Source organism: Hyperoodon ampullatus (genome assembly GCF_949752795.1).
Source record: "Hyperoodon ampullatus genome assembly, chromosome: 3".
In the NCBI taxonomy this organism is placed as follows: Eukaryota; Metazoa; Chordata; class Mammalia; order Artiodactyla; family Ziphiidae; genus Hyperoodon; species Hyperoodon ampullatus.
Window position 1 is genome coordinate 58,701,008 of NC_136916.1, and position 22,628 is coordinate 58,723,635.

General features: G+C 45.2%; 1 protein-coding gene across 3 annotated transcripts in view; it reads right to left on the reverse strand.

The window, feature by feature from the left end:
• Positions 1-12,269, reverse strand: part of ANP32A (acidic nuclear phosphoprotein 32 family member A) — a 38,160-nt gene extending 25,891 nt beyond the window's left edge. For all 3 annotated transcript variants that reach the window (XM_079701263.1, XM_079701262.1, XM_079701261.1), the window contains exon 1: positions 12,189-12,269. In XM_079701263.1, coding sequence (XP_079557389.1) covers positions 12,189-12,242 — 54 coding nt within the window. In that variant the 5' untranslated portion in view covers positions 12,243-12,269. The remainder of the gene's footprint in view (positions 1-12,188) is intronic.
• Between the last annotated feature and the right edge of the window lie 10,359 nt (positions 12,270-22,628).

The following is a 22,628-nucleotide window of genomic DNA, read 5'->3' on the forward strand; positions in this document are numbered from 1 at the left end:
CTGGTGGTTCTGATACACAGCTGGGGTTGAAATCTGCCTTACCAACCACACACCTTTCCTCCTGCCTATGTGCTGTGTTTATATATATATATATATATATATATATATATATATATGCCTCCCCAGCTCCACCACAGAAACGGGCAGTAAGTACCAGCTTTCTGTAACCCGCTCCCCCATGTTCATATCCCTTGCCCCCCCAGCCCAGGACATAAGTAACTAGATTCAATGAACTCTACCTGCTACAAGGATACTTACGGAGCGTTCCTAAAGCCCCGTGCATCATCCTGGAGGCTGCGCACCCAGCCCATGTCAGTGAAAGTGGGCTCCCTTCACCCTCCCCTCCACAGCCACATCATTTGGGCCTGTTGGTGAGGCCAACAGCTCAGGGGAAAGCTGGTTACATTATGTGGGATGGGTCTCTCCTCAGGATGCATGCCCCTGAAGAAATCTACAATTAATCCCTTTAAATTTACTATAAGGGCTGTGCTTCCCCCCAGCCTCCACTCACTCAGGACTCTCTCTCACTCACTCACGCCTTCTGCAAGAGGCAGCAGAATCCACCGATCCAGACCTTCTGGGCACTTCTGACTGCAGAGTCCTGGCACAACCTTGCTGATGGTGCCCCACAAAAACACACAGGAACACCGGCAGGCTTCTCTCCTCCAGGTTTCCCTCTGGCCCGCACAGATCCTGCCTTTGACTTACTTCCAGCCTGAGGGATAAGCAGGAGAAAGCCTCCTCCCCCCGCTGCAATGACCAGCTGAAGTCTATGGCTGATGGAATCCTCTCATCTCAGGCGCTTCTGGGCTACTCCAAGCATCTTCAGGAGCAGCCCAGGTGTTGGCTTTACTGGACTCCAAGGGACGACCTGAGGGAACTTGGGAGGGTCTGTGCACACAGCCTGACCAGGCAGCACCCAGCTGACATGGGGCAATTTGCTGGGGAGCTCAGGCAGACCACTGGATCTTCCCTGCTTATCAAAGAAGGGCTAAGAATGCTCTCCACTCCTACCCATCAACACCAGGGCGATGAGGATCTTAATAAGGAAAGGGCAGTTAATAAGGCACAGGCATTTCTTGTATGCCGTGAACTTTCGCAACCAAATTGAAAATAAAATAAGCAACTGACTGGCTCAATATTAAAAAAACAAACAACCCAATCAAAAAATGGGCATAAGACCTAAAGAGACATTTCTCCAAAGAAGACACACAGATGGCCAAGAAGCACATGAAAAGCTGCTCAACATCACTAATTATTAGAGAAATGCAAATCAAAACTACAATGAGGTATCACCTCACACCATTTAGAATGGGCATCATCAGAAAATCTACAAACAGCAAATGCTGGAGAGGGTGTAGAGAAAAGGGAACCCTCTCGCACTATTGGTGGGAATGTAAACTGACACAGCCACTGTGGAGAACAGTATGGAGGTTCTTTAAAAAACTAAAAATAGAATTACCATATGACCCAGAGAAAACCATAATTCAAAAAGACACATGCACCCCAATGTTCATTGCAGCACTATTCACAATAGCCAGGTCACGGAAGCAACCTAAATGCTCATCGACAGACAAATGGATAAAGAAGATGTGGTGTGTGTGTATACACACACACACACACACACACACACACACACACAAATGGAATATTACTCAGCCATAAAAAGGAACGAAATTGGGTCATCTGTAGAGACGTGGATGGATCTAGAGACTGTCATACAGAGTGAAGTAAGTCAGAAAGAGAAAAACAAATATCATATATTAACGCATATATGTGGAACCTAGAAAAATGGTAGAGACAAACCAGTTTGCAGGGCAGAAACAGAGACACAGATGTAGAGAACAAACGTATGGACACCAAGGAGGGGAAGTGATGGCGGGAGTGGTGGTGGTGGGGGACTGGGATTGACATATATGTATAAAATAGATAACTAATAAGGACCTGCTGTATAAAAAATAAGTAAAATAAAATTAAAAAAAAAAAAAAGCAACTGACTGGAGGAGTGGTCTCCTAAGTGGATCATCCCCAGACAATCCACGGGGCTGAAGGAAGAAAACCCTCGGACTTTTAATATTTTTTAACTTAACCTCTTAAATTTTAATTTTTTGGTGTAGTTTTACAATGTACATATTTATAGGCAGTGTATGTGAATAATTCCTAACTAAAGTGAGACACACCGGGGCCAGGGCTCAGGTTCAAATCTTTTACCAACACGGGATATAAAACCCAGAAAAACGTGAAGACCACTAAGCTGAGAAAGTGTGAATCAGCCACCCAGAGGCAGGAGCTCACACTGACCCTGGGAAAGCTGAGGACACCAAACCACAGTGGTGTTTTGGATGCTTTGTTTCAGTGGCTTCGTGATTGGCTCACCAGACTGTGGGTGATGAAAATGACAAGAACGTGCAAGGACCATGGCTCCTTCACTCAACCAATACTTCTACAATGCCTGGCACGTGCCAAGTGCGCTGCTGAGCCCAAACTGGTCCCATCAATCATGCAGCCTACCGGCTACATGGGGACAGAGATGCCATTTCAAACACACGCAGGAATGTCTAATTACAAACTGAAGCTCTTTGAAGGAAATTTCTATAAGAGTTTTAGAACAAAAGAAGACCTAGAGCTGAGGAGGGATATCGGATGAAGGAGATCATAAAGATGATTCGATGCTAGGGAAGTAATGGTGGCAGTTCCAGAGTGGAGTAGATTTGAGAGCGTAAACGGTAGTGAGTGAGGCCAGCGCAGTGGGAAAGGGGCATGAGGAGAAAGATGAGAGTAAGAGGCAGACCATGCAGGACCCTTGTTGGTCTTATTAAGGCTTTTGGGCTTTATCCTAAGGACAATGGTGTATTTTAAGTACACGATTACACTTGCATTTTGGTAAGATCATTCTGACAAGTTTGAAGCATGGCTTCAAGGGGGGCTTTGTGCAGGGGAAATCGGCTGGATGATATTTTGAAATGACAGGATTTGTGATGGAAAGATCACATGTGTGCATGTGGGGAGGATGGAGGAGGTTGCAGAGGCCATGGGTTCCCATTGGACATGCTGAATGTGGGGTGCTCTGGGGACACTCGGGGGGAGACACTAGGTGCATCCTGAGCTCAGTCAAGAGGTCAGGCCGGAGATGTTAACAGTAAACGTCAGACCCCAGGCACCACAAAGCACCTGCAGCTGTCAGTGAGGAAGAACAAGATTTTGTGGGGAGGGAATACAGAACAAGAGAGAGCTCAGGGCCTGGGCTTGACTGAGTCCGATACTTCATGGCTGCAGAGACGAGGGCCAAAGAACCGCAGAAACTGAGGAGTGGCCACAGCCGTAGGAGAAATACCGGAGAAAGGGGGAGGTAATGGGGAATGTATCTCATGAAGGTCAAGGGTGGGGATACAGTACTGCTGCTGAGGAGTCATGTAAAAAGAAGACAGTGAGGGCTGCTGGGATTTGGGGAGCTGCTTAGGAAGCTGAGGAGGCTGAGGTGTGAGAGAAGTGAGGGAAGGGAGAAGGTGGTTAGACAATTCAGGAAGTTTGAATGTAAAAGGGGAGAGATGGCCAGTTGCTAGAGTGAGATAGGAGATCAAGGGACATTTCCTGTCTGCTTTAGGATGGGAGAAACACCCCAAGCTTGAGAAGGATCCAAAGGAGAGTAGCTAGGTGCCCAGGAGGAAAAAGGTAACTGAAAGGCAGGCGCAGGTAAGACCCAAAGGACAGCTGAGCTGGGCACAGGTTTGGTCTAGGAATTTCTTAGGAAACCAGGAAGTTTCCATTTTCTCTGTGAGGGGAAGGTCGTTGGCTGGGAGGGAGGGGGCGGAGGGTTGGTGGGCAGTTTGAGGAGTAGGGTCTGAATTACTCGCTTTAGGTAGTGACCAGGTGTTGTTGCCCAGGAAAAGGGAGAGTCATGTTATTACCCTCAGCAGAAACTACCTTAGAATCCAGTGCTGGGGCTGTTCCATGATGTTTAGATGCTAGAGCTACACTCATTAGATGGAGAAACAACACATTCACTGTTGAATTGCTTGTGGGGAAAAACAACTGGCAAGTTTGAATCTCTAGCTTCTAACCTCTTTCCCCACTGAAACAAATGTTACTTTTTGATATAATGTGTCTGTTGATAATGTAAACTTTCTTTTTTTAAGTGAATGCCAACTGTGGTGTTCTAGGAACAGACCATAATAACAATGACATCTAATGTTTATCGAGCCCTTACTTTGTGCCAGACTGTGTGGTAGGCACTATTACATTGTCATTTTACAAAGACAACGGGGGGGCAGTGAGGGTAGAGAGAAGGGGGTGGAGGAACATGCTTGGCGGAGGGCTGCTGGCACAACCAGGAGACTTGGAAGGCATCCATCCGGGCAGGAATTTAGGATAATGATTCCATAATGCTGTGAGAAGGTCTGGGTTGGGAAAGGGCTAGGAGAGCAGCCTGAGAACATAGGACCCAACATGAGATGGCTTCAATGCAGGAGGAATCACTACTGACCCTCGGTGGAGAGTTTTTACAAAGCTGCAAATGGCATTCCCGCATTCCTCCAAATCAAACCACAAAACATTTGAGTGTGAGGGAAGGAACATTAATATTCATCTTTTAATGTCTTTCAAACATTAACAAGTAATGAAATCAATTTATGGGTCAAAGCCAGCATTTTTTTAAATGAATATAAGAGTGTTTTATTCACAGTGAGGGAGCGTACTGTCAGTTTTTCAGATAACCTGTGTATGTATCAATATATACATACTGTGTAGTGGTGTAAAACATATTTCTTAGTATAGGAACAAAAAGTTTGAAAGTCACTGATCTCACTCAACACTCCCATTTTAGAGTGGAGAAAACAGAGGCCCAAAGAGGCCAAACAGCTCTCCAAGTTAGTTAATAGCAAGGCTGAGAAGAGCACCCAAGTCTCTAATAGTTCTCTGGTAATTTCCTCACCAAACCGGAATCTCCAAACGCAAATCCCTCTGGGAAAGATAGCCCAGACTTTAATCCACATTAGAGTAAGTGATAGTGGGGTTAAGTAAACTCAGTTTTTAGATCTGCCACCTGGAGCAAGTTTTGGTAAAAGAAGGCAACAGATGTGTGCACCAGGGTATCTGTGAAGCTGAAACAAAATAAATTTGAGTGAAAACACAGGGGTTTCAGGGTGTGGCCCAGGAGGCACTCGATGGGGCCCAGTGCCAGTGAACAAAGACATCTTATGTTGTTTTACAGGCTTCGTGTTAACAAATGTCATTAGGACAACTGGTTCGATGCAGGGAGGCTGCTTCCATGTCTGGGAAGGGGGCCCAGACCAACGGTGGCTTTGTTCATCTAGCTTCAACCCATTTTATTAAATGAGAAGTTCGGAATAACAGATGCCTTCACAAGTCTCCATCCCTGCCAGACTCCATCTCTTTAATGAAAACATCATTGTTGAGTATTTATCATTTGTCATATAATTATATTTCAATGTAATATAAGATTCAGACCCAGGTCACTATTTCTCTACTTTCCTTGTGGGAGGAAGGCAGTGGTGATAGGGGACTGGGGGAGGGTACTTCCTAGGAGACTAGAGCACTAGCTAGAATAGGGGGTGGACAGGTCAAAATGTGTGTGTTGCAGGGGAGTGCATGGTAGCGAACATCTGTAAGGGAGTACCCCCTCTGGACACCAGAGTAATGAGCCTCCTCTTCACCAAGTCATAATCAGGCTCAACAACTGGGCTAAGCTCATTCGACCAGGGCTCATGACCACTCAGCAACAAGCTCTCTGCCCCTTTCCTAAGGGATACACCAGAGTAGAGGGCAGGCACCGTGGTAACGAGACATCTGATGAGCATCCTACACAATCTCCATAAAAGGTCCCCAACAGCCCTGAGGTTTTTTATTTCAATGTGGTAAAATTAATATAAAATGAAGCTCTAGACGACCAGCCCCCAAAGCTCAATCAAGGTGCCTGTATTACCTTGAGAGGCTGGTGGTGCAGCAGCGGCCCAGAGAGGGAACTGGGTCTGCAGTTTGCTGTCCTTAAAGTACAGGCCACAGTCATGGGGACTGGGATTCACCCTCTTGGATTTATCGCCTCCTCCCGTGGCCTGGCCAATTTTCTATCCATTCCTTCCGCTTATTAGCTCAGGCACAAGAGGCTAGAGAGGTAGAAAGAAGGGCTCTGGAACTCAAAGCCACTTTGCTGCTAGTACATTCCCCAGGCAACATGCACAGTGGAAGAGCAGCAGGCCCAAACTAGAGATTCTAGGATTATCTGTGCTTTTCAGTGATCTGTGCTCTGAAGTTCTGATGTCAGCCACCAGGTACACAGCTGCTGCACCTTCCAGACCTCAAAGCTCAAACCGTTGCAGTTCAAAGCTCCTTTTCTCTAGCTCTGAGAAGACATCTAAAACTTAAGGGTAACCATTTAACTACAAGGTATGCAAAAACCTTTTGAAATATCCTGAATATGCAAGATGAAGAATTTCGGTTGGTAACACAGAATAACTTCTGGATAGAAGGGATGCTCAATTTTACACCAGCAACAAGTACGATTTTTCTTCTTATGGATGTTCGTGGATTGAGGCTGATTTCCACCAGACATCAACTAGATAAAAGGCACATGTAAAAGGACTTGGAAAGACCCCTAAGGCACCACCCAGAAAAAAGGCTTCTTACACGCTTAATAAAAAATTTAATAATTAAAAAAATTTAAAAACTGAGATCCCAAAGTCCTTCCTCACAATCTATTAAACTAGGGATTACCGAACTTTTTCTGTAAGGGGCAAGATAGTAAACTTTACCTAAAGGCAAAACTGACAATACTACATAGGCACTTTTATAATGAAAGAAAACAAATTTCCACAATTCTTTTATTGATAAAATTCAAAACATATAATGAGCACAATTTTTTTCCTAATAAACATCCAAGGAAACAAGTATAATTCTTTGCAGGGGGGAAAGGGAGACAACATTTCACTTAACTGGGATTCAGTGTTCCACATCATCAAACTGATTGCAGTGTTTACATGTACAAATCATTCTTAGCTCGTGATACAAAAACACGCAGTTCACCCAAAATTTGGCAATGCCTGTGCTAAACCAATGTCCAGGGGTGGAGCCAGGAATCTGCATTCTACATGCACCCGGATGATTCTGGTGATGGGCCACATTTGGGACCCAACAGACTATACAATTTTCAAAGTCCTTACTGTCTAACTAAGGACCTCCGGTTTTACAGTGGGAGGAGAACCCAACTCTGCTGCTTACCAGCTGTTTGACCTACTCTCCCAGCCTGGATGATTCACCCTCACAACAAAGGATGTCACCCTGCTTGGCCTATCCTTAAGGAGTTGTTGGAGGATTAAGTGAGATGATCCATGAAGTGTTATTAGTAAACTAGGTCCTGGAAACCAAGGACATGCCAATTCTGTTCAGCTTTCTGTCTGAAAATAAAAGTGGGAAATGCATTACACGCATGATCCCACACACACCACTGCCTGAGGGGCTCCTGCTTATCTTCTCATTCCTCAAAATGTGTCCTCCAACACCTAAAAGGCCAGATTCTAACCAGATGTGATGTGCTAACCCAAACTAGGGAAGTGTATGTATGGCCTCCCCCTTAAAACTGACAAGCCAGAGAGCCTCTGATCCTGACCACCCACCTCAGTATCTTCAACCAGGAGGCTGTCCAGTCTTCTCTCTCATAAGGTGGCAATATTTCAAAGCCAAGGAAGAAAAAGCTCTTCCCCACAGTCTCTTACAAGTAAGGGTATTTCAGAGGAGGGAGTATAGAGGTTGAGTATGCAGATTGGCTGTGATAACATCTTTATGCCTCGATTTCCTGTGTTAATATAAGGATTATAATAGTACCTGCCTCCTAGTGCTGCTGTGGGGACTAAATTAACTGATATGTGTAATCCACTTAAAACTGTACCAGGCATAGCATGGGTGCTATACAAGCATCAGCTATTATTATTGTTGTTCTCTAAACCCTAGAAATGCCCAAAGTTGTGCTGCATCACACCCCCCTATCTCTCTGAGAATAACACTATCACATACTGAGCACCTGAGGGCCAGATCAAGCCAGTTTTGTCACTGATTCATTAAATAGGATTATTCCCATTTTACAGGTGAGGAAACCAAGGATTAAAGAGGTAGGTTAAGTTAACTGGCCTGAGATCACAGGGGCAGGTTAACTTATCTTACCTCTGTGACACGAGGAATTTACATTTAGGCCTTTGTGGTTCTACTACCCAGCTCCCCCGTGAAGCCCTCAGGCTCAAAACTACCATAAGCAGCAGCAATCCAGTACCAAACCATGTCCATACAGAACTCATGCTCAATTTTCTGCCTCTGGATCCCTGGTAGGCTTGCATAAACTGGAGTTAATATCAGCCTATTTGAACCCAATTAGGCAGTAAGTCAGTCTGGAAAACATGATGTGACGTATTCCAAAGGTCAAAGTTAAACCTGGCTTCCTGGGCAGCCTTGGCCGGGCACTGCCATGAAAGCTGGTCTCCATGCAGACGTCTACCAAAGTTTAACCAGTGAGGTGCTTAACCAGCATGGATATCAGCTTTTAAAAAGTCTCAGAGAGATGCCGGCGACGCGATGCCTTGCCTGGCTCACAGTCAACAGCCAGAGAAAGGCAGTTAGAAAAAAGAAAAAAAAGACATCATTTACTTTTTAAAAAGCAACGCCTTATTCCCTAATCTTTTCGGTTTAGGGTTACATTTACTACTGTGGCTGCCTTCCCCCGGGCAAAAATAAAAGGGGGAGGGGCAGAGGAAGAGCAAGGGGGCCTCCCCTAGCAGCCAGCAGGGCGCTGCAACACCCACCTGAAACACCGAGCGCGACCTACCTTCCCGGAGAGCCCAGCCCCGGAGGGCGTTTCCCCAACGCATCAACTCGTCCCTCCCGGCTAAGCGGCCGCTGTCCTCGGCTTCAGTCAGGGCCGCTAGAGTCGCGTGCGCCACCCCCAAAAGAAACCTCATGTTTAATTTCTCCCCCCACCTTCCTATCAGTTCCGTAGAAAGAGCAAACACCAGGGCGATCCGTTCGTCTTTAGGGCCACATTGAACTACGTCTAAAACGCCTGCAGGAGGAAGGACGAAATACTGGCGAGAAGAGGGGCGGGGGAGGCAGGGAGCGCGCTGGGGGGTGGGGGGAGCACTCGCCGGGAGGATCGTCGCCCTCCCAGAGCAACGGACGCCGCAACGCTCCAGCAGAGCCTCAGGCCGTTGGCAAGGGGCGGGGACCCCCATCGGGGCCCAGAGCACAACTGGGGGTCCCTGGAGCCCGCTCCCCCTGCTGCCTCCACGTCCGGGGCCGTCGGGGCGATGGCGCAAGTCTGCGCCCCCCCCCCACCCAGGGACAACAGCCACGGTGACAAAATGGCAGCCCGGCGCCCGGCAGTCGTGCCACAGGCGAGCAGGGCCCCGGCGGCCGCCCCTGCCCCCCAGTAACGCCTCGGCGCCCTTCGGGCTCGGCCTCCGGCGGGCCTGGCCGTTACAAAAACAATAATAATAAATAAAACACCTCGAGCTCCAAACCAGCTCGGGTAGCCAAAAGGCCCGCCCGGGGCCAGCCCGGCGCGCCCGCGCCCTGACCCGCGGGCGCGAGGCCCGGCCGCCGGGTCGCCCGGCCGCCGGCCCGCGCCCTGCGCCGCTTGGAGCCCGGCGCCCGCATTAGGAGCCCCGCGCTCGGCGCCGGCCGCGCCATGGGGGAGGGGAGGGGCGGGCCGCGCGAGACCCGGGAAACATGGCTGCTTGTCCTATTTCGGCGTCGCGGCGTGGCCACCAGCCCCCGGATCAGAGTTGGGAGAGGCTCCGAAGGTGGGTGTGTGGGGGCCCTGGGGGGAGCACGGCAGGGAGGGGTGCAGGGGGCGCTCTCCGGGAGCTGTTTATCTTAAGAACGTTTAAAAAACCGAGTTTCTCCTCCCTCACCCCTTTTGTCCCTCATTAGCTAGCTTTCTCCCCCTCCTCCGCAAACGGACAGAAAGTGCCCCCTCCACCCCCACCCGCGCCCCACCCCGCCTCAAGGTAGGGGGCAGGCGTGTGGGCCGGGAGACTCGAAGGCGAGGGGGCGTAAGCGTGAGAAATCGCTCCCAGTTCGGCGCGGCGCGCTCCCCTCCCCCAGCACACACTCGGGAAGTTTAAAGAGCCGGTTCGACCCGCTTTCGATCTCGCTCCCAGTTGGCCAGCAGCGGTGATAGGGTTGGCCGGGCGAACCGCGCCTCCACACCCTGCCGCCGCGACCCCGGCCCCCTACTTGGCGCCCTTCCCCCTCCGCACGGGGGGCTTCCGGAAAGTACGCGGGAAGCCCGCGGCTCCGGCCCCCTCCCCCATCACCACACCCAGCCCCCCAATCCTCTGGCTCGGGGTCCAAGCTGGGATGAAACCGGCCAGAGAAAGGCAAACCGCCGGCAAATTGTTCGCGGAAACTCCAGCGTCCTCCGGCGGGCAACCCCTCCCCTCCCTCCGCCACCCCCTCCCCGCCCTGCGCGCCATAAGGCATTGCACGTCTACAGTCCACAGCTGCGTTATGATGAGGGGGGGCACAAAAAGGATCTTGTTTTCAAAAGTCTCACTCAGGTTTGGGGGAGGAAGTAGAGAAAAGAGGAAGCAAGGCCTGCCTGCGCCAGGAATTCGGGTTTTAACGGGCTGGAGGGGCGACAGGTCAGCGCACAGTGCTACCCCAAACTCCCAACTCTGTGGAACCCTGGCCACCGGGTCTGGGGTGAGGGGTCCTCCCGCCCGCGCTCCGCTGGTCCCCGGAGGGGCCACGAGAGGAGTCAGCCAGCGTCTCCGCCCCAGACCCGGGGTCTCCTCCGCTGAGCCTCCAACTCACATAAAACAGTGTTTGAAAGCGAGAGGGAGACAAATAAAAACGGGCGTTCGAGTAACCCACCCTCACCTTTCCCCTCCTCAGGGGGTAGGCTTTTGCCCGAGCCTCCCAGTTCCCATCGGTGTAAGTTTCCTCCGGCCGTACTCCCGCTACTGCCCAATCAATAAGGGCGACGGGAAGGCAAACTCCCATCCCGGAGCTGCGTGTCTGCTAAGCCCGCATAAATCTGGACCCAGCCAATACCCACCACAGGCACCAGCTCTGGGCAGCTCGCGTCCTGACAAAGTTTCCCGGGCCCATTTATTAACTGGGCGCCGAATGGCTGCCAAGGAGCCCACCCTAGAGAAAGACGGGCCGGGGGTCGGGGCCGGGGGGCGCCAGGGCTCAAAGGCTAGCATCTTAGGGAGGCCGGAAGGAGCAGGGGCGAGGGGGGACCGGGACGTAGCCTTTGGGTAACTTGCAGTAGCGATCGCGCGAGGTGGGGAGGCGCGGGGATTATCTGTGCCTTTGCACGTTCGAAAATCCCTCCCCCCGTCTTCCAATTTATCCTCCCTTCGGAAGGAAAGGAAGAAACATCAGCATCTGGCCCGAAGGTGGGGTGGAAAGAGTGAGGGAGAAAGAGGAGGAGAGGAAGGGAGGCAGAGAAAGGGAGGGAGGGAGAGAAAGGGCGCGTTCACGAACACTACAAAGTTACAAATATGGCTCCCCCGTCTCTCGCCTCATCACTGCAAAGAAATGAAGACGCACTTTAAACTCGAGCCATTCCCAACTCCACTGCAGCCCCCTCCCCACGCGCTCTCCCCAGGGGCCTCGGCCCACATTTATCAGAAACTAAACCGGACTCGCGAAGCCCAAAACTTATTGTGTGTGTGCGAGCGAGCGAGCGAGAGAGAGAGAAAGGGAGGGGGAAGGCGCGGGAGGGGGGCGGAAGGGGGGATTCATTTATAAAATATAAAACCCCCTTTTTTTGTTGTTAAATCCAGGAGGCAGCCCCTCTCCTCCTCCTCTCTTGTTAATCTTTCCCTCAGACGGAGTCACGGGAGCAGCGAGCTCAGAGGGTTATTTTGCCTCATTCTCTCCGACCCAAACGCGTGCGCCCGCTGGCCCCCGATGGGTGCACACTCTCGCACCCACACTCGCACACGCGGGAGCACACGCACAGGTAGTCACACACCAAGGGCAGCGGCGGCGGCAGCCGGAACATGCTCGGATGGCACTGCAACCCCCCAACCTTGCAATTCATTTGCAGTCCGACCCCCAAACCCACATCTCCCGGGCGCCCCCCTCAAAAAAAAGTGCCTCCCCCCAACGCACACACACACACACACACAAAGTAGGAGAATGGACCGACAGAGATATTTTTGGCAAATGCTCACATCAGAGGGCGTCCTGTTCCGCAGCTCTAAATGAATCCGTTTGTCCATGTCCATCTCTCGCGCTCTCTCTCTGCAGAGGCTCCCGCGCCGGCGGAATTCAATCAATAAACCCCGAACCCACGGCCGCGCGTTTTAGGACTTTGAAGGCTCAACCAGCTCCGCTCGGTTCTCGAGCCCCCAGCACCCGCGGCGCACACTAACCTGATCACCGTGGAGGCGGGATTGGCAGCCCGGAAGAGTGGCAACAGGCTTAGCCAATCGCCGCCGAGGGTCTCCGGGCAACAGCGAATGGTGGCGGAGGCGGGGGGGGAAGGGACCAATGGGCGGGCTGCGCAGCCGGCCAGGGAGGCTCAGCCATTTGGTTGTGGTGCCGGAGACGGACCCCTTTAGATTTCGGGGCGGCTGAGGAGCGCGGCGGCAGCTCGGCGGCTGAGCAAGGGGGGTGGGCGGAATGTAGGGGGAAGGGAAGGTGACTGTGCCTGGAGGGCCGAGCCGCCCGGCCTCGCCAGCCCGCCGCCGCCTCAGCGTTTGGCCGGGGGCGGGGCTGCAGGTGCGTTATACGAAAGGGAGGGGCGCGGCCGGAGGGGCAGGGGGTCGGGGTCCTCGCCGGGCCATGGGCTTCGTGGGGTTGCCCCGGGCCTGACCGCGCCGCACGACCGGGTTGTGGAAAGAGACAGACGGCGAGAGGTCTGGGGGCCGCGGACTGCCCGGCGGGCGGGCGGATGAAAGGCCTGGAAAGAGGGGAGGGGTCAAGGGAGCGGTGGGGGGAGGGGCTGGTCATTTTCTGGGTCCAGCGGGCAGAGCTAGTGGAGCGTGGCTGCTGCTCCCCATCTCCTCTGCGGGTTCCCACCCCCGGGCTGCGGCTCACAGCCCGCGCGCCCCTTCGCCTCCCGCCTCGTCGTAGTCCAGCCGTGGCCATCGCAGCCCCTTGAATACATTAAGTAAATAAATAGCAAGATGTGTCCACTTCTGGATGACTTGCCTTGCGGTCTCGACCCTCTCCATGGTGAGGCATTTCAGTTTGCATGTCAGCTTGGAAGGAGTGATCACCAAGAGGCACCCGGGGTTTTGTTTAATCAATAAATGAGTGAAGACCATGGACTAAGAATTGATGCTGAATATATTGAATATTTTAAAAAATGGAAAGGGAAGGTGCTAGTAACTCCTGGTTTTCTGGACCGAACATAATTTATGGGCTTTATAGACCTAGTGAAAGAAAACGGCGCACTGTTTATTTTAGTTGTCCACCTGAGTCATTTGGTTCAATCTGGGCTGCCAAAGAGGCTCTATTTGGAGCACTTTCTCCAAGTTTTACGGTTTGCTTGCTTTCGGTTTTTTGAATCACATGAGTTGTAAGAGACCTTAAAGCCTTAATTCCCACTTGGTTAACAACGTCTTTATGTCCAGTTCTAGGACAGTGTTGTGTACTACGTTGGCTGCCTATGTCTGTTAACAAATCATGGGGATTGTTGTCAACAGGACAGATACACCTCCACACAACTGTTTTTCGATTCTTTTATTTCTACACGTCTACACTCTTCCTCATGCACTCCAAGGTAGTTCTTTTGCATACATTGTGTTTGTTTTTCAGGGACATGGGTTCAAGGGAGAGAGAAACCAATATGTATGTTGTAAGTTTGAAATATTGTTACATAACACCAATACAGTTTCATTCTTGAGCATACAAAGTTTAGGAGGAAATAAAAAGTGACAGAATGTAAATAAAAGGCACATACAGAATGCTTACACTGGGGAAGAAACTGTAGTAACTTTAATATTGTAACCCGATGGATTGCAAATGTGAAATCCTGCAACTAAGCATTTTACTCAGTAAATTCTTCTTTCAGACAAAATATTAAGTGGAATTGGAAAAGTGATCATGTATACTCTTTGAGTAGCTGTGAAGTGAAAAATAAAAATAGAAAGCCATTGTTTTATTTCATCTGTGTATAAATAGTATGGGGTAATTTATTTGACTTGTTGCCTTAGCTGACATCAGTCTTCCTCAGTTTTGTTAATCTTATTGAGGTCAATTTGTGTAGCTGGAATTTATTCTTTTTAAAATTGGCTTCGTTATAAAACATACAGGGACCCCAAATTTCCTCTCTACCAGAGTCAGCTGTTATTTCTGGATATGGTATTTAAGGTTGTTTCAAAACAGAGCTCTTCATCAAACATTTAGCCAATATGATGGCTAGAATCTATATAGCACAGGAGTCCTGAAGTTTATGTTCTCTCTGGTGGTAAATGCTCATCTTCAATTTAAAATTTTAACCACAACTAAGTCCACGCCGCTAGCAATGTGATATGGCACGGTACCTTTCCAGAGAAGTAATCCTTTAAAAGCCAACCAATCAAATGCAGAGATAGCCCCCATCCAGCTCTGCTAAAGGGAAGCAAATAGCTCATTTTATCGTACAAAGACTGGAGAGGATGACTTGGAAGCCCAAACCCCCCCGTTAGAAAATGTACAGGAACAAATTAGAATGGAAAAAGTCATGACTTGATTACTACTCAAAATATTAAACTTAACGGTTGTTTTTAGATAACAGCTTTTGTACTGGTTTTAGAAAATTGAAAGAAGGCTTCACTGGATGTCAATCATTACAGAAGCTGAAATATCCAAAAAGTGTATTTAGCCAATTGAATACTTAACTTCCCATCTTTCCAACATACTTTGAAAGAAGAGATTTTTCTCTAACTCTCACAAATAGATTTCTTTGTAGTTTATTTCTCAGAAAATTTTAGTGATTTTGATTTTTGTTATTATCAAAAGGAAATAGGAATATAGCTCAGCCAAAGCTGAGCCATTTGCCCCAGGCTACTTAACCAAACATCCAAACAAACAACAACAACAAACACTGCCCTTACAGTCCCTATTTTACAGAGTTGTTTCTTAAATTGCACTTAATTGCATATTATAGGAAATAAATGCCCTTGAATGTCTCTGAATATCAGACATATAGTAAGAAAAGAAGCCCCATATCAAGGAGTATGGGCTGAATTTTGAGGTGGAGTGGGAAGAGGATGAGTTCCTAACTCCTGAGAGAGTCTACAATGGGAGTTAGGTTATGAAAGATGTAGAGTCTGTAACTTGCAGAACTGGATTTGGTTCACACTGAGAAGAATAAATGAGATACAGTTCAAAGGTTTGAGCCCCTAGGGAGAAAGATGGCCTTCAAGTAAGGAGAGATATCTTCCTGCCTTACAGAATATTTTCCTTCAAGAACCATTCCAAACAAATGAGCAGCCCATCTTATTCTTTAAAGGTATGAGCAATGGGTGTCCTTAGCCTCTTGATACATTTTGGAAAACACTGTTTTATAAATAACCCACATTGATGTTGCTGCCATTTTAACTTATTTGCCCTTGTTTGGTCTCTAAAGATGGAGACCCTCTGGTTAGCATCCTTTTATGAGTCAAGTTAATGTATTCACAAGTTCAGCTTTTTGTTCTTCAGCTTGAATCACATACACTGGAACCTGGCCATGGTACTTTTTCACCTACATCATGGTTCTGCTGCCTGGACCCCAAAAGACAATGATATGGAAAGACTCCAGCTTAATTATGTTCTCTTTTGTCTTTCTATATAAATAGCTTTTAGAAATGTAGATTATTCTTTTTTTTTCCTCTTGTTTTTTAAAAATGTAGATTGTTCTTTTGAAATTCGTAGTAACGAATGTGAAGACTACTGCATTTTGATTTGAATAGCAAAGGCATGTTGAGGTCCAGGATTTAAAAAGTTAACCATTCTTAATTCTTTTGCTTAATAAAGCATTGGATGATTTTATCTTTCAAATTATTGAATAGTTACCTTATCAATGCATTGATCATGGAGAAAAAGCAATGTCATTATGAAATATATAATGAAAATAGTCATTATATGTGATTTTTAAAATTAATAGTAAAAATCATAAAAGCAGCTTAAAGATAGCTTATAGATAGAAAAAATACCTATCATCTACACACTTGTTAGAAACTCACTAGAAATTTTGTGAGTCTGTCTCTTAAATATATTTATTAAGGGTAATTTGGGGGTAGCAATAAGAGGAAAGTTTGTATACCACTCACCAGGAAGAAAACCATAGCTATAATCTCTTATTTTTAGTAGTAATTATGGCTATAAAGGAAAAAAAATAGATGCCTTAAAGACAAATAGTGGGATGAGGAGCCATAGAATAAGACTGACTGAGGACAACCTAGGTTGAAAAAATAGAAATGCAATTAATTTAGAATCTACTAATTCATTTTAATCTATCTGGGGTTGAAGTTTACCTCTATGAAGAAAAGAGTACTAAAGTCTATTAAGATGGAAGAGGTAGAGAACAGATTTTCTAAGAGCTTTTATTATATTTACTATCTGCAACTAGTGTTTATAAAGTTTAAGCATGCCTGGTAAAACTGTCCTCTCAGATTACCTACTTTGTCATGGCAGTTATTATTTGTACATATAATTAGTTATATGTAATTCTTCTTAGAGATGAATACTACAATTCTTAGAGATGAATTTAATGCATTCTGAGAAATTAGTAATTTAAAAATTATTTCTAGTGGAAATATTAGGTCCTCAGGAGAGTATACCTATAACCTGAACTTCCTCTGAAAATTCTGAATTCTAGCAACTTGAATATAAAAATTACACCCAATGCACTTGACCAAGTGAGTGATATGAGGACTCTTACCCAGCAAAGGAACACTGTCCTCTGAAATCATTTTGTATGCCTTATTGTATAAGAGAATTATATCACTTCTACGTATATTTATTCAAAGGCAACTTGAGTAAGGGTGACAAATACTTTTCACTAGGCTGGACCAACTCATGTCTATATTCACGTTCATGAGCAGAAGCAAAGCTATAGGTGAGGCAGAATAGCAGGTAAATAGCGAGCACGTTGATCACAATGTGGTAGCACTTTTTATAATAGCTAAAGAAAGAAACAAAGAATATATATATATATATATATATATATATATATATATATATATATATATATATATATACACATACCCAGGAAAAAAGTCTAGGAGAGTATGCACCAGAAAATGTTAAAATTTTTTTTTACAAAGTTTCTCTGTGGGTGATGAGGTTACACTGTTTTTTGTTTTTGTCTATATTTTCTAAGTTTTTCAGTTGATAAATAATTTTTGCAATAAGAAAAAGTTATTTTAATGGAAAATACAGGTATAACAGATTTGGGGGATGTTTGTGCTAGTAGGATTTCTTAGTTGCAGACAATGGAAACTTTCCCTGACTGATACAAACAGTAGGCAATTTCTTATAAGGCTGTCACAAACCAAAGAACAAGGTACAGGAAAAGAACAGGAAGTGGGAAGCTGGGCAGCCTGGAGCAGCCAAGATGGTACTCCAGGTATAGTCTACAGAAGACCCCCATACCTTGGAAGTCATCTCTAGGCTGTGGACTTTGCACCCCTCCATTGCCGCGAATGATCTTTCAGGAGCCTTCATTTTTGTGTCACTCCCTCAAGCTTCAGAGCCCTTCCTTGGCAGGAATATTTGCAGATGCTCCAGCTGTCAGGGGAAAAGATTATCTGACCCCTTTAGCTCCTACAGTGGGGTGTGTGACCCTGCCTCCCATCTATTTTAGGATTCTGCCCAAAGAGTATTCTGATGCTAGGTGACCAAAAGCAAAATCCACTAAAGTGTTCTGATTAAACCATACTCTGGAGGTTTCCTAATGATCCAAATTAGCCTTGTCTGAGCTCCTCCCCTGCTCACTGCTGTTTACGAGGAAGAGACTTGCTATAGTCTGAATGTTTGTGTACCTCCCCCTACAGTTCATATGTTGAAATCCTAATCCCCAAAGTGTTGGGTTTAGGAGGTGGGGCCTTCTCCTTCAGGAGGTGACTAAATCTTTATCCCTCATGATTGAGATTTGTGCCCTTATTAAAGAGGCCCCACAGAGCTCCCTAGCCTTTCTGCCATGTGAGGACACAGTGAGAAATCTACAACCTGGAAGACAGCCTTCACCCAACCGTGCTGGCACCTGACCTCGGACTCCCAGCCTCCAGAACTGTGAGAAATAAATGTTTCTTTTAATTTGTAAACCACCCAACCTGTGGTATTTTGTTGTAGGAACCCAAACATACTAAGACAAGACTGCATCACCTATCTAGGATCAACCTAAAACAGAGCTAATATCTGAACTCTGATTTCCTTTCAAATGCTTCCCTCTCCAGACCCTAGGCCAGAAGAAACAATGTACTATTGTTGATGTCAATGAAATACTTAACAAATCCGAGCTGGTAGTAACTTTAAGACTTTGAGAAGAAGGATGCCCAGAAGAGATAATTGATTTTACATTACAAGGAATTTAGTCCTAAGGTTATGCTAAAGATGAGAATGACCTACAAGTCATTTGTCATGAATAAATGCAAAGATCTCTGGATATCTTGTGGTATAAGATCTTGAGTAGTGATATATTACGACTGATGGGTTTCTATCTGCTGCTGTGAGCGTATTTTCAGGCTCAGGTGCAGAACTAAGCTGAGGGGTATGAGATTTGTAGTAAAAATTTATTGGAAGTAGGCAAGTGGTCATAGACTAAGGGTTCAGAATAGGATGCAGGCACTTTAAGGACAATTTTGAAGAAAAAATGCTGATGATGAAAGAAATGCAAAAACCACAAACACATCAAAGAGGTTCATATTCCTGGGAACAAAAAGGAAGGTCGGAAAGGATCTGCTTATAGAAAACATATTAATCTTGGGATGCTGTCCTTTTGCCTCTTGCCCCCCATCATTTCAGGTCACTTAGCTTAGACTGCTTTTCAGCTGGAAAAAGCAAATGATACCCTTGCAAGGACTCTGCACAACATTATAGGAATTCAGCTGTTTCATTTTTACAACTATTAAAGCATGGTTTAACAGTTACATGAATAGAAGTTCCTTATAAATGGCAGTAACTTCTCTTCAGAGGTGCAGTGCTCAAGATTCTGTTCATTGACATACAAAATGCTCTTCGTGATCAAGTGTTTTACTTATTAGAATTTAACTCTTTCTCAGACGATTTAATACAAACCATGGCAGACAGCTGATTATTCGACAAAATCCGTTTCCTCTTCTTCCCAGACACAGAGCTTGACTATGCTTTCCAGCTGCCCTTGTCATTAAATTGGGCCATATGACTGAGTTCTAGCCAGGGGAGTGTGAGTAGAAGTAATGTTTGCCACTTGGAGGGCTGAAATCTTGAATGCATGCTGACTGAGATGGAAGTGACAGAGTGACCTTAGATGCCATGTGTTGTTCATGAAGGTGGAACCCCCATCTGCCTGGGCCTCTATGGAGAGCTGTTCTACCAATGTATTCACTTGCTCATCATGAGACAGAGTGTGACCAAGATAGAAACTTTTAGATACTGTACCATTACATGTTTGTTTATTTGTTACTGCAGCCTAGGCTAACCAATACACTAATAAAACTTTTTTCAGTCTTAGTTTTTGATTCATTTATGATTTTGTAGATCAGTTGTAAATTTTAAATATTTATCATTGTATTTGCAATATATCTTTGAATTAGAGGTTCTAAAGCACCATTAAACAGAAATAAAAGAGTTATACTTTTGACTCTTGAACAACGTGGGTTTGAACTGTGCGGGTCCACTAATATGTGGATTCAAAGAAATAAATACAGTAGAATACAATACCACGTTGGTTGAATCAATGGATGCAGACTGAAAGTTACAGAGGGCTGACTATGGGCCTTGAGCATCCACAGATTTTGGTATCCACAGTGGGTCTTGGAACCAATCCCCCACTGATACCGAGGGATGACTGTATTAAGTAACAAGTACTTAATGAAAAGATCATTGTAAGGGAGTCTATATAAATGACATGCAAATATATCCTTTCCTCCCAAATTTAGTGCTTGTCATAGTAGGTATAAAATAAATATCTTTTCTCAACAATAAATGAACCTCCCTCCCAAACTCCAGACTGATTTCAGTTGCCCAAGGGACATTTTTCAACAGTTTCCTACAGGAACATCCGCAGAACATTTCCACAACTAAAATGATCTTCCCTGTCAACCTCTGCCTACTCTACCTCTACCAAAATACCATCATGCTCCCCACTCTCCTGTTTTTATCAAGGGCACCCTGCGAATTGTCCTCTGTTGACTCACATAACCAAATGCTTGCTTCATCTTCTAAGTTTTATTTCCCAAATATCTTTCCTCCTTCAGCACACTTTCTCCACTCTATCCAAGAGTACTCAACCAGCTCTAATTGACCCTATGTAACAGTAGCTCCCAGGCTTCTAGTTTTCTGGCCAATAACATTGCAAAAAAAAAAAAAAAAGTGTTTTAGGGACCAATATATGATTGCAAACTTTTAATTTGGCCAAATAAGAACATTATTTAAAAAAATGTTTTTATGGCTGAATAACATTCATATAAAAATATATATCACATTTATATATATCCTATATATATCACGTTTTATTTATCCATTCATCCATTGACAATTAGTTTGTTTCTATGTCTTGTCTATTGTAAATAATGCTGCAATGAACATGGGCATTTATCATATATTTTCTATAGACGTTTTAAAATAGTAAGGTAGAGAGGGCTCATTTCAGAATATAGGAAAGCCTTTTACCTTAAATAAATTAAAGTTTATGCAAATCATGACATTCTCCAAGATTTTCTACTCAGGTAGTTAGAAACTCTTCGGTGGACCAGCATTGGTCCTGAGGTCCTGATATCCTCTCATAACTAGATGAATATTTCTGAGCTCCAGTCACGGTGCTCCTTTGATCAACAGTAGCCTCTTTGGTTCCAGGTGGCCTACCCCCCAACAAACTGGCATTTAATCTCCCAAATAGAAGACCCCACATTACCTTTCCATTATTATCTCTAATTTCCAGACAAATCAGGCCATCTGCTATTCCCTTCTTTTCTATCTTTGATGTGATTCTCCCAGCTTATATACCCTTTCCTTTTTATCCTCATCAGTCAAAATTCTACCCAAAATTTAAGATCAATTTTGATGGCACTGCATCATGAAACCTTTTATGATCCACCTAAACAAATAAGATCTTTCCTCTCCTTGAACTTTCATAATGCTGTAAAGGGTATCAAGGGACCACTTACTTCCATGTACTATGTTTATTTACCCCTCCCACAATAAATTCTCGAAGGTAAGAATAATGTTTGACACATTTTTGTTACCCCCGCATTATATATATATATATATAAAATGTATACACGTGTGTGTGTGTGTGTATATATATATATATATATATATATATATGTATATATATATATATATATATACTAAATAAATGCTATGAGCATAGTGGGCACTCTACTTTTAAAAGTTCCTTTGTCCAGCAATCCCACTCCTGGGCATATATCCACAGAAAACCATAATTTGGAAAGATACATATGCACTCCAATGTTCATTGCGGCACTATTTACAATAGCCAAGACATGGAAGCAGCCTAAATGTCCACCAACAGATGAATGGATAAAGAAGATGTGGTACATATATACAATGGAATACTACTCAGCCATAAAAAAGAATGAAATAATGCCATTTGCAGCAACATGGATGGACCTAGAGATTATCATACTAAGTGAAGTAAGACAGAGAAAGACAAATATCATATGATATCACTTAGATGTGGAATCTTAAAAAAATGATACAAGTGAACTTACTTACAAAACAGAAACAGACTCACAGACACAGAAAACATACTTATAGTTACCAGTGGGGAAATGGGGGGGAAAATAGTTCCTTTGAAACATTTAAATAACTTTGATCTTCAATGTCACATAAATAGCAATAGGGTATTGGGGAAACAGGGATTGCTAAGTAACTTCTTTATTCTTTCCAACATGAGGGAAACAAAAATAAGTTCATGTTTCTATGACCATAACACAGAAGCTTGTCTACTATAAAAATTTTATTTTAGACTCCTACTCAGGAATTGTCTTTTATTTTAGGCTCCTACCAGGGATTGAATCGTCTTAAAAGACAACTTGTTGGAGAGATGGGAATTACAGAGCTCCTTAACTCTAATCTAATTTTGTGTCTATGCCAGTTTTAGTGAAGGTACACAATATTTATTCCTTTGGGTTTTATATTCATCAAAAAGCTAGACAACAAAGCTCAAAGATCTGAAACCATAAAATTTCTAGAAGAAAACATAGGGGGTAAACTCCTTGACATTGGTTTTGGCAGTGATTTTTGAATATGATATAAAAAGCGAAGGCAACAAAATTAAAAGTAAACAGTTGAGACTACATCAAATTAAAAAGCTTCTACACAGCAAAGGAAACTATCAACAAAAGGAAAAAACAACCTATAGAATGGGAGAAAATTGCAAATCGTGTATCTGATAAGAGGTTAATATTCAAAATATATAAACAACTCCACCACCACCACCACAACAACAACAAAAAGAACCCAATTAAAAAATG